The 13,146-nt window shown below is 43.0% G+C and overlaps 1 protein-coding gene across 2 annotated transcripts in view; it reads left to right on the top strand.

Annotated features, from left to right (window-relative positions):
- The window catches only part of hdac5 (histone deacetylase 5), a 204,508-nt gene that overhangs the window by 130,271 nt on the left and 61,091 nt on the right, over positions 1-13,146 (top strand). For both annotated transcript variants that reach the window (XM_038778838.1, XM_038778839.1), the window contains exon 12: positions 2,102-2,282. In XM_038778838.1, the coding sequence (XP_038634766.1) occupies positions 2,102-2,282 (181 nt within the window). The remainder of the gene's footprint in view (positions 1-2,101; positions 2,283-13,146) is intronic.

Raw genomic sequence — 13,146 nt, 5'->3', positions numbered from 1 at the left:
GGTGGGGCGGGGGGGTTGTTATTTATTCGCACTGTATATTTGCACCCAGCAAAAGAAGGTTGCAACTGCCCAAACTCTTTTCAGTTATAATGCTCGGAGCCAGCAGCAAGTGGAGAATTTCATTAAGTCCTTCTGGCCTGGACTCGAGCCTAAATTCCAGTATTGAAAGAACTTTGTTCTAAATGACTGTAGTCATTTATATATTTAATAAAAAGCTGTTGCTGTGCTATGAGCTGTAGTTGAGATTGTTTATCCTTGACTCTAAAGTAACTGGTCTTGGCTAAATTGTATTCGCAAGTAGAATGTATTATTTATATTATACCAGATGCATACATATGTTACACGCATGAAAAGGTGCCAATAAAAGAGTTCATGGAAACTGATAATATACCATGTATCTTTAAATTTAATGTCAAGAAAGTTACATTTATTTAATAGGTGAGAAGATGAACTTTCTCACATAATACACTTTGGGTGGAATTCCCTCTTGTGTGGAATGGCTGTCACTGCCTTTTTCTTCTGTGTTGGTATGCAGCTCTAAGCAGTTTATGGGAAACAGATGCTTTTTGTTTTATTCTTTGCTGCCTGACATTGTCCTGTTGGCAATATTAAAAATATTTTCAAAGCTAACTTAAATTATAGTGTCTCCTAAGTAAATATATTGGATAAATACACTGGGGAATTTTAAGATGTCTGTCATTGACTTTTGGCATTCTTCAAAAGACTTGGCCACAAGCTCAATTTTTTTTCATAACATATTGTGAAAGGCAACTGATTTTTTTTTCGTATGATGTTGTGGCCTTCAACCTCTCAGTACAAAGGATGTAGTATATACAACAAATGTCTTCCTTCAGAAACTGCGAATCATCTTTTCAGACTTCCTGTTTCTGACAGCAGCTAAAAAGGTTTATGATAAATGTCATTTGCTAATTTGCTTTAGGCATATTCTGTGTGTTATAATGCTGCTCAATGGGTCTTTCTGCAGTAATTAGACTCAAGGCGTCTGTTTTAGAAAGGGATGAATTCTAGGAAGAAAGGTCAAGGTTAGAAATCTGTCTAAACCACAGATCTCCAAGAAAAATGTAAAACTTCCTATAGGTAGCAGTCAGGATAATATCTCCTTTGATTTTGGTAAGTATGTTAATTGCTATTTAGTAGTGAAACACAAGAGGATTACAAAGACCTCTTGCAGTGTAAAGTGCAGCCAGCCATCTTGTACATAATAATTTTTAATATTTATACCCTTCATCCAAGGTGAACTCTGAGTCTCAGCATAATCATCTACAAAAGTTCTAACTAGAGCCATGATGCTTCCACCAAGACAGGAAGACAAAACCAAAACAGGTCAATGTGTGTTACCTCTCCTATTTGCCAGTTTTCAGTGCAATGGTGAGGAACCTAAAAGTACACTTTCTTCCTGCCCTTCAAGTAGGTTGGGGCATTGTGCAGAGGACCTTGAGGAAGTGGAGAAAAGTATAAATTAAAAACCAAGTGAATTAGGCTTCAAGGTTTAGCACAAGGATTCAGTTGAACGCAAAAGGCTGCATTGGTTCCTTGCGAAAAGACAAAGGAAGCTCAGGGCTACAAATACTTCTTTGTGTGTAAAATGCAGCCAGCCATCTCTCGCATAATAATTAATATTTATAGTTTTAATTTAAGGCTTTCAATTGTGAATCTTCTGATTTTGGTTGGGCTGTTGTGAGGTGAAACAAATAGATTTGTATACTTTCCTAAAAGAAAGAAAACTAAGGTGGACCCCCTCCCACTCCCCATTAGTCATCAGCACGCCCTCAATGGGAGACATTGGAAAATAATTTGGAGTAATCAGGAATGTCGTTATGCATCTGTATTGGAAATTGATATAGATGGAACCAAAGAAATGTAGGAGTTCAATGGGAAATGGTAAGCTTTAATGAAAGTAGCCAGGTGGAAATGCCAATTATTTCTTGATGTAACTTGATGATGGAAGCTTTTCAGATTCTGTGGGATGCCAAGTAGGTCGATGCTGTGTTTAGAGTCTTTGTAGATGATTTTGCAGATTTTATATATTTTTTATAGTAATGGAAAGTAAGTTCGGCTTTTTGTTTTTCAATTTTTACAGCAACAATTCTTGGACCAGCAACGCATGCAACAGCTTCATGTGTATCAGGCTTCTGTAGCTATGGGAAGTATGTCTGTGACAGACAGGCATCAGCCACTCTGCAGGGCCCAGTCCTCCCCAGCAACCGCAAACTTAAAAAATCCTGGCACTGAGAAACCTATCAAGCACCTTTTCACTACTGGTAAGGGAACTGCAGAGAAAGCTACAAGATGTCAAAGTAACAGCTGTGTTATTGTGAACTAATTGCTGGACACATTAAGAATCTACATATAGAAGGAAAACATACTGGCGCAAGGCTTTAAAAAGCCATTCGATTCAATTCTGGTGTTTTATTCTTACTCCAATAGTTGCATCTAATATGGATGAGTCTGTTATGAAGTTTCACTGTTCCTGGACCAAAGTAAATATGCTAGGCATAACAATTCAGTTTATTTTATTGATTGTAAATTTAACATAACTAGACTTGACCCTAGATAAAGGCATGTATTTTAAAGTGCTATGATGCTCATTTTTATTTTTTTTGGAACTATTGATTTAAGCACAGCCTAGGGATGTCTTGTGGCTCAGTCAGTAGCGCCCCTGCCTCTGAATCAGAAACTCTCGGTGTAATTCCCACTCCAGGACTTGTTGGCTGCAGCTAAAGCATTCATGACACGGTTCAACAGGTTGATAATCAACCTGCTAATCCTTCCAACACTTCCCCACTCTTCACCAAAGGGAGCAAAGTGTGTGAAGATAGGAAACAAACAAAGAACAGCCTAAAGAATTGTGATCTGCTTATAGAATATTCTCGGATGTCATTTTTAATGGTCAGCAGTCCAAATATGGTTAATACAACAGCTAAACGTCTCTAAATTATTTGTTTTCTTAAATGGGAACTAAATTACAGTGGTGAAACACTTGCTTTTATTGTATAACTCATTCTCTCTTCTCTAAATTATTATGAATCTTTTATGTTTCACTGGTCAGAATATGTTTTGATCACTTATTTGGGGACTTCAACACAAAACAGTACAATATCATCTCTACTATTATCTGAATCTTTCGAACAAAATAATAATCTTTATTATTGTCACAAGTAAGCTTACATTAACACTGCAATGACGTTACTGTGAAATCCCTGTGAAAATTATCAAGGATAACATTTGCACAGTTATTATTTTAAAGTGCCTGAAGGCATTTCAACAAAAAAAAACTAAAGACTAGGAAAGAAGCATTGAGGTAGTGACCAAAAGCAAGACTGAAAGGGCTTTTGAAGGAGGCAATAGCGCAACTAAGGTGGAGTGGCTCAACTAGTGGGTGGGATTTAACTAAATGGGAACAAGGTCCCATAGCGAGCGCGTTTAGCCGCGTGTTTTGGGGTGGTCACAGCACCGAGAAACACACTGCTGTAAAACGGCATTCTGTTAGATAGGGGGCCTCAGCGGGGAATGTGCAGCCGAGGCCGCTCATCGCCCCGTTTTCTGCACACAGGAGCTCCGCTCGCCGAAACTCCTCAGTGTAGCGAGAGATCGGGTCATATTTAAAAATGGCATCCCAACCTCTGCAGCCCCAAAGCGTCCCCTGGTCCGTCGCCCCCAACACCCACACAGGGCACCCCTGGCCGGATTGGCATTTAAAAGAAATGCCAGTCGGACACCTTGGCAGTGCCAGGCTGGCACCCACATAGCACTGCCATGGTGCCAGGTTAGCAGTGCCAGGGTGACCAGGTGGCAGCAGCAATGCCAGGGTACTACCCTTCCCACAATGGCATGCACCTGGGGGCCTCCGATACCCTGGTAGATCCCTAGGAGTGTCGTTCCGTCTGGTCCCCATTTGTGGAGACCAGTATTGAACTGCACTTGCTTGAGTTCTCTGAGGTGAAGTAAATGGGTCCCACGCCTCGGGTACAGTAAAATTAGACTATCTGTCTCGCTTTAATCTGCTAAAAAGTGAACATTCCGTGGGCAGCATAGTGGCGCAGTGGTTAACACTTCTGTCTCATGGGGCTGAGGACCCAGGTTTGATCCTGGCTCTGAGTCACTGCCCGTGTGGAATTTGCACATTCTCTCCGTGTCTGCATGGATCTCACCCCCACAACCCAAAATGATGTGCAGGCTAGATGGATTGGCCACGCTAAATTGCCCCTTAATTGGAAAATAGTATTGGGTATTCTAAATTTATTTTTAAAAATGTGATCCTGCCCTCAATGGGTGGGATTTGCATCGCAACATCTCGCAAGATCGCGTTAGATCTCGCAAGGTGTTGTGAGCCTTGTAGATCCTGGGAGTTGGGGGGAAGGGAAAGTGAAAGCGACAGGGAGCATGGAGGTAAATGGCAAGATACGCAGGAGGATAACATGTAGGCAGGTGGATTTAAGCTTGAGGCAGACTAGGAATTCAACAAAAAGGAAGGATAACTTTGGACACCTTAGGACTTCCAATATCTGTAATGATAAGAAAGTTAGCTTTAAGGCACTTTACCTGAATGCTCGTAGCATTTGTAACAAAGTAGACGAACTAATGGCACAGATCATCGTGAATGATTATGATGTGGTAGGCATCACAGAGACATGGCTGCAAGGGGTTCAGGACTGGCAGTTAAACATCCAAGGATATACAACCTATCGAAAAGACAGGGAGGTGGGCCGAGGGGGTGGGGTTGCCTTGTTGGTTAAGAACAAAATTAAATCTATGGCACTAAACGACATAGGGTCAGATGATGTGGAGTCTGTGTGGGTAGAATTGAGGAACCACAAAGGCAAAAAAACCATAATGGGAGTTATGTACAGACCTCCTAACAGTGGTCAGGACCAGGGGCGCAACATGTACCGGGAAATAGAAAAGGCATGTCAGAAAGGCAAGGTCACGGTGATCATGGGGGACTTCAATATGCAGGTGGATTGGGTAAATAACGTAGCCAGTGGATCCAAATAAAAGGAATTCATGGAATGCTTACAAGATGGCCTTTTGGAACAGCTTGTCATGGAGCCCACAAGGGAGCAGGCTATTCTGGACCTAGTGCTATGTAATGAACCAGACTTTATAAAAGATCTTAAAGTAAGGGAACACTTAGGAAGCAGCGATCATAATATGGTTGAGTTCAGTCTGCAGTTTGAAAGAGAGAAGGCAAAATCGGATGTAATGGTGTTACAGTTAAATAAAGGTAATTACGAGGGAATGAGAGAGGAACTGGCGAAAATCGACTGGAAGCAGACCCTAGTGGGGAAGACAGCAGAGCAAAAATGGCAGGAGTTTGTATGCATAATTGAGGACACTGTACAGAGGTTCATCCCCAAGAAAAGAAAGATTATCCGGGGAGGGATTAGACAGCCATGGCTGACAAAGGAGGTCAGGAAATGTATCAAAGAAAAAGAGAGATCCTATAAAGTGGCCAAAAGCACTGGGAAATCAGAAGATTGGGAAGGCTATAAAAACAAACAGAGGTTAACAAAGAGACAAATAAGGAAGGAGAGGATCAAATATGAAGGCAGGCTAGCCAGTAATATAAGAAATGATAGTAAAAGTTTCTTTCAATACATAAGAAACAAACGACAGGCCAAAGTAGACATTGGGCCAATTCAAACTGATTCTGGAAGGCTAGTGATGGGAGACGAGGAAATGGCTGGAGAACTTAATAAGTACTTTGCGTCTGTTTTCACAGTGGAAGACATGAGTAATATCCCAAAAATTATAGAGGGTCAGGGGGCTGAGTTGAGTATGGTTGCCATTACAAAAGAGATGGTGCTAAAAAAGCTAAAAGGTCTTAAAATTGACAAATCTCCTGGCCCCGATGGGCTACACCCTAGAGTTCTGAGGGAGGTGGCTGAAGAAATAGCGGAAGCGTTGGTTGAGATCTTTCAAAAATCACTGGAGTCAGGGAAAGTCCCGGACGATTGGAAGATCGCTATTGTAACCCCCTTGTTCAAGAAAGGATCAAGACAAAAGATGGAAAATTATAGGCCAATTAGCCTAACCTCGGTTGTTGGTAAAATTCTAGAATCGATCGTTAAGGATGAGATTTCTAAATTCTTGGAAGAGCAGGGTCGGATTCGAACAAGTCAACATGGATTTAGTAAGGGGAGGTCGTGCCTGACGAACCTGTTAGAATTCTTTGAGGAGGTGACAAGTAGGTTAGACCAGGGAAACCCAGTGGATGTGGTCTATCTGGATTTCCAAAAGGCCTTTGATAAGGTGCCACACAGGAGGCTGCTGAGTAAGGTGAGGGCCCATGGTGTTCAAGGTGAGCTACTGGCATGGGTTGAGGATTGGCTGTCTGACAGAAGGCAGAGAGTTGGGATAAAAGGTTCTTTTCGGAATGGCAGCCGGTGACCAGCGGTGTCCCACAGGGTTCAGTGTTGGGGCCGCAGCTGTTCACCATATATATTAATGATCTGGATGAAGGGACTGGGGCATTCTAGCGAAGTTTGCCGATGATACGAAGTTAGGTGGTCAGGCAGGTAGTGCTGAGGAAGTGGGGAGGCTGCAGAAGGATCTAGACAGTTTGGGAGAGTGGTGCAGGAAATGGCTGATGCAATTCAACGTGAGAAAATGTGAGGTCTTGCACTTTGGAAAAAAGAATCCAAGCATAGACTACTTTCTAAACGGTGAGAAAATTCATAATGCCAAAGTACAAAGGGATCTGGGAGTGCTAGTCGAGGATTCCCTAAAGGTAAACATGCAGGTTGAATCTGTGATTAAGAAAGCGAATGCAATGTTGTCATTTATCTCAAGAGGGTTGGAATATAAAAGCAGCGATGTGCTACTGAGCCTTTATAAGGCTCTGGTTAGGCCCCATTTGGAGTACTGTGTCCAGTTTTGGGCCCCACATCTCAAGAAGGACATACTGGCACTGGAGCGTGTCCAGCGGAGATTCACACGGATGATCCCTGGAATGGCGGGTCTAACATATGATGAACGGCTGAAGATCCTGGGATTGTATTCATTGGAGTTTAGAAGGTTAAGGGGAGATCTAATAGAAACTTACAAGATAATACATGGCTTAGAAAGGGTGGACGCAAAGAAACTGTTTCCGTTAGGCGAGGAGACGAGGACCCGTGGGCACAGCCTTAGAATTAGAAGGGGTAAATTCAGAACAGAAATGCGGAGACATTTCTTCAGCCAGAGAGTGGTGGGCCTGTGGAATTCATTGCCGCGGAGTGCAGTGGAGGCCGGGACGCTAAATGGCTTCAAGGCAGAGATAGATAAATTCTTGATGTCGCGAGGAATTAAGGGCTACGGGGAGAATGCTGGTAGGTGGAGTTGAAATGCCCATCAGCCATGATTGAATGGCGGAGTGGACTCGATGGGCCGAATGGCCTTACTTCCACTCCTATGTCTTATGGTCTTATGGTCCTGGCTTCTATCGGCCACAGTGCAGTGTGCCCATAAAATTGTGCCCAGTGTCTTCAAATGCTGAAACACATGAAAACTTTGTACTCAAAAGGTAGAACAAAGAAAAGGGGAAATATGAAGAAGGCCAGGGGATACGCAAGGCCATGTGCAAGAATGAAGTTGTAGAGGTAGAGAGGAATGAGGCCACAGATAATTTATAAATGTGTGCAAAGATTTATTTTTAATGTTAAAGTATATAGAGCAAAGGAAAATAGGTCTTGTTGCATGATATCATATGGGATGAGTACAAGTTTGGACAATATGCACTTAGTAAAGAATAGAATTTGGGACACCAACAAGTAGAGCACTAAAGCTACTAAATCTGTAGGTGGCAATGGCGTGGATAAGTATATCTGTAACATTAGAGTTGAGACAGATGATGATGTGGAAATAGGCAGTCTTATTGATGGGAAGGATGTGGGCTTTGACACCCAATAATGAGCCAAATAGGTCACTGATGTTTTTACCATTGGGAACAACCTGAAAGACCTGCCAGAGACATGGATCCGTTACTTAGGTGCATTATTTTAGGGGGAAGCAGAACACTGATGTTGAGTTGAAGGAAATTATTGTTCATCCAGGACTTGATTTTAGCTAATGGGTTCAGAGACCAAGAGCAATGGCAGGGGTAAAATTGGCATTTGCCAGTATGCATGTGAAAGTTGACTTAGTGCCTATGAACGATATTGCCAGAAGGTGTTTGATAAGGTGCCGCATAAAAGACTGATCCAAAGGTGAGATCGCAGGGGACTGGAGATGGAGTACTTGATTGGGTTGATGATTGGCTGACTGACAGAAAGCAGAGGGTCGGGATAAATGGGTAGTGAACTGTAACTAGCAGGGTGCCGCAGGGGTCAGTCCTCGGATGTCAACTGTTTACAATTTATATACATGATCTGCAAGCAGGGACAGAGTGTGACATAGCATAATTTGCGGTTGATACTATAGTAGATGGGAAAGCAGGCAGTGAAGAGGAGATTTAAAAAAATTACAGATAGATATAGATAGGCTAGGAGATGAGGCCAAATTTTGGCAGATGGAGTTTAATGTAGATAAGTGTGAGGTTATCCATTTTGGGCAAAAAAATAAAAAGGCAAATTATTATCCAAATGGAAAGCAGATTCAAGATGTGCCTGGGCAGAGGAATCTGGGTGTCTTTGTTCATAAATTGCAGAAAGTCGGTATGCAGGTACAGCATGTAATTAAAAAGGAAAATGGAATGTTAGAGTTTATTACAAAAGGTCTGGAGGATAAAAGTAAAGAAATATTGTTGCAATTGTATAGGGTGTTGGTGAGACCACATCTGGAGTATTGTGTCCAGTTTTGGTCTCCTTCTTTGGAGAAGGATGTGGTGACATTGCACGCAGTTCAGCGGAAGTTCACCAGATTGATTCCGGGGATGAAAGGATTGACATTTGAGGAGAGATTAAACAGTTTGGGTTTATACTCGTTGGAATTTAGAGGGATGAAGGGGGACCTGAGGTTTATAAAATACTAAGAGGGATTGATGAAGTAAACGTGGACCAAATGTTCCCCCTTGTGGGACAATGTAGACCGAAAGGTCATGGATATAGGTCCTGAGAGGTGATAGATTTAGAACTGAGAAGAGGAGGAACTATTTCTCGCAGAGGGTGATGAATTTGTGGAACTTGCTGCCCCATAGTGCGGTGGAGTCTGAATCATTAACTGGTTGCAAGACGGAGATAGATGTATTTCTGATTTTTTTTTAAACGGGTTCATATATCATAGAATTTACAGTGCAGAAGGAGGCCACTTGGCCCATCGAGTCTGCACCGGTTCTTGGAAAGAGCACCCTACCCGAAGTCAACACCTCCGCCCTATCCCCATAACCCAGTAACCCCACCCAACACTAAGGGCAATTTTAGACACTGAGAGCAATTTTATCATGGCCAATCCACCTAACCTGCACATCTTTGGACTGTGGGAGGAAACTGGAGCACCTGGAGGAAACCCACGCACACACGGCGAGGATGTGCAGACTCCGCACAGACAGTGACCCAAGCCGGAATCGAACCTGGGACCCTGGAGCTGTTAAGCAATTGTGCTATCCACAATGCTACCGTGCTGCTGGGTTGAAGGGGATATGGGCAACAGGTGGGGGAGGTGGATTTGAGATGAGGAAGAGATCAGCCATGATCTGATTGAATTTGAGCAGGCTCGAAGGGCTGAATTGCCTACTTCTGCTCCTAATTCATATGTTCCTGAGGGGAAAAAGAAAATGAATCTACAGTTACCTAGTTTGCTCATAATTCTGAAGAAAAGCGTGAACTAGAACCACAAGTAGACTAAATAAACAAATAGCCTGTACTGTAGATTTTCTGGCCTAACTTTCTTAATGTTCTGGTATTGAGTTACAGTTCATAATTTTACATTTTCTATGTATTTCTGATAATGCAACCAAGCATCCTTGCATTATTTACTTATCAAAAATATTGCACCAAAGAAATTTGAAAGCTAGAGCAAATTAAAAATGCTGGGCTCAATTCCTGAGTTGGGAGGCATAAATTAGTAACACCCCTTTGTGGGAGGTTCTTTCGAATCGGCCCCAATTTACACCTGGCTTCCTGGTATAAATTCCAATGAATTTAAAGGCATTTGTCGAAGCACCTCCTCTCTATGTTGGCCACCTCTCGTTCTAAATTTCATTAATGATGCCTTCCCTTTAGGTGCATTTTACCAGGACATGCTCATCAAGGCAGAAATATCTGGTTAAAGGAGCACTGCTTTGTCAAAGAGTCATCCAGACCCGACACGTTAACTTTGTTTTCTCTCCAAAGATGCTGTCAGACCTGCTGAAATTGTCCAGCGTTTTCTGTTTTTGTTACTGCTGAACTAATGTTGCTAATGCAGACTTTTGACCAAATATTGTGATTCACTGGTGGTACTGAAGAATGTTTTCACTATTGTACTTAGGAAGCCTTCCTCTATATTCTGCTTTACCCTCAGTGCACATGATATTTAAAGAGGATTACTGACATAATGGGGAATCCCCATCGGAGGTTTACAGGTAAGGTTTTCACAGCAATTGTCCAGAAGTGCAAACTTTCCCAGGGCAATTGACCTGCTCTAGAAACCATCCGAAAATACAATTTAAATCGCAAACTTCTGATGGTTCCAACAGGGTTACACCAATAGTTACCAAGAAAAAGTTAGAAGGATTAGTACCACTTCGAACGTTGGGGTAACTTTTGTGCAGACCCAGAGCCAGACTGGCCCTCCAAAGGAACACAGCCCCCCAACCCCCCAGGCATCTTCCATTCCACCCCATGAGATTAATCCCCAACTACACAGGACTTTTGTTCTCCCCCCAACCTCCCTGACCAGACCTGAGGCTCAGATCACCCCACCAATATCCTTTTCTTAACCCGCTGAGGCCTGGCCCCACAAACCTCCCAGCCTCTCCCCACATTCGAACACACCCAACCTCCACCCCCTCCACTCCCACCGAAAATAATGCACCTAAGCAATAGACTCTCTCCCTGTCTCTGGGATTTACATGCTTGCACCACACCCCCTAAATCCTGGTCACTTACCTTCTCTCTGGCCTGTCAAAAACCTTTAAATTACACTGGACCGTTAGTGCAGAAAAGAAAAGTGTCGCCTCCTTCACTTCAACTCTCCTGGACTTGAACGCTGGGCCCCAAGGATGGGCAACACTAGATCTCACCTGCCCTAAGTCACGAGGTGTGGGAAAACCTCTAGGGGTGGGAGAGGGAGTAGTCAGGGAGTGGGGGAGTCCATGGCTGAGATAGTTGGGGGTGGGAGGAGCCCTTTTGGGAGCAAAGGAGTCCCATGGGGTTGGGGGGAAATAGTCAGGTTGGGGGGAGATTCTTGGGGGTGTGGTGGGTCTGTATAGTATTTACCCAGAAGTTAAAAGTGGTTTTAACCTTTTATAAACTTTTCCAGGTAACTATTAATGTAATCCAGTCCGAACCATCTGTAAGTTGCCATTTAAATCACATTTTCTGATGGTTCAGAGTGCAGGGTTTTGCCCAGGGGAGTTTGCACTTCTGGGTAATTGCTGTGCTAATTTTACCTGTGAATTTCTGAAGGGGATTATCCAGCACGTATTTGGGGTCGTCCCCCCCAAATCTGAAGTTGCGGAGCTCAAAAGTTAAATCCCATATGTGCTTCAGGAAGAGATAGGAAGATTTGAGGTAAAGCAGAATAATTAGCACCAAAGCAGAATCAGACCTCCTCAGCAGCACCCATCCTGCACGATGTTTAGAACCAGGTGCATTTTCTAAAATGTTTTTCCGAAGGTCTGTCTTGTCTTCAATCATGAAGTTTCGGTCCTGCAGCCAGACCTGCAACCAAGGTCCAGAACCCCAACATCTTTCACTGTGGCAACAAATGTGGCCACAGTTCTCCACATTTATGCCACAGACATATTCCAAGGAGCTACAGGGAACTTGTGCCTGATTAGCTAATTTGCTGTGCACTCCTCCAAAGGCAAGCGCCACATCCTTCTTTGACAGGCATTTCAAGTTATATAGTTCCATAATGTCCTCAGTCAGATAACTGAGAGGACCGACAATTTTTTTTCACAATTATCCATACTCATCAGGGCTGTGGGAGTTATTGATTGCACCCATATGGCATTATATATCCCATATGTTTTACAACCATATTTGTATAAACCTCAAAGACATCCGTTCCCTAAATGTGCATGCCATTTGCTACAATAGGCACAGATCCATGTTGCTTTTATAGCTCATGGGTCCAGCCTTGCAGCTCTATTTAAACAGCTGGAGCTAAGAGAAGAATGTTTCCAGCATGTTGAGGAATACCTGCTATTCCCATAGCTCTGATACCTTGTCATCAGATTACTTGTGCTGCAGAGTGGCACATATAAATGCAAGAGTAAAAATGGACAAGCAATTTTTCCTCTTTGTTGTTCGTTCTCATAATGTGAGCATCATTGGCAAAGGCAGCATTTATTACCCATCTGAAAGTGCTCTTGAGAAATTGGTGGTGAACCACCTTAAACTGCAGTAGTCCTTCAAGTGTAGATACGTCTACAGAACTATTGGGGAAGGAGTTCCAGGACTTTAACCCAGCGACAATGAAAGAACAAGACATAAACATGGATTATTTCTTCATTCTTTCACAGGATTTTAGCATCCCTGGCTAGGCCAGCATTTATTACCCATCCCTTAATACCGCTGCGAAGGTGATGGTGAGCTGCCTTCTTGAAACGCTGCTGTGGTGTATGTACACCCACAGTGCTATTAGGAAGATATGTTGTGTTACTTCAGGGGAGTTTGCATGTGCTGATGTTCCAAAATACCTGCTGCATTTGTTATTCTAGGTGATAGAGTGTGGATTAGAAGGTGCTGTCAATCGAACCTTACTCTATCACTGCAATGCATCCTGTAGATGGTGCACATTGCTGCCACTGAGGGCCAGTGGTGGAGGGAGTGAATATTTAAGGTGGAGGGAGTCCTGATCAAACAGGTTACCTTGTCTTGGGTGATGTTGAACTTCTTGGGTGTAGTTTGAGGTATGCTCATCCAAGCAAGTGGAGAGTATTCCATCACACTCTTATAGATGATGAACATACTTTGGGGTGTCAGGAGGTGAATTACTCTGACCTGCTCAACTGGCCACCTTATGGCTGTTTCAGTTAAATTTCTGGTCAGTGGTAACCCC

Source organism: Scyliorhinus canicula, chromosome 19 (genome assembly GCF_902713615.1).
Source record: "Scyliorhinus canicula chromosome 19, sScyCan1.1, whole genome shotgun sequence".
Taxonomy (NCBI): Eukaryota; Metazoa; Chordata; class Chondrichthyes; order Carcharhiniformes; family Scyliorhinidae; genus Scyliorhinus; species Scyliorhinus canicula.
The sequence above is the reverse complement of the archived record's forward strand: the minus strand, read 5'-3'. Positions and strand labels throughout refer to the sequence as shown.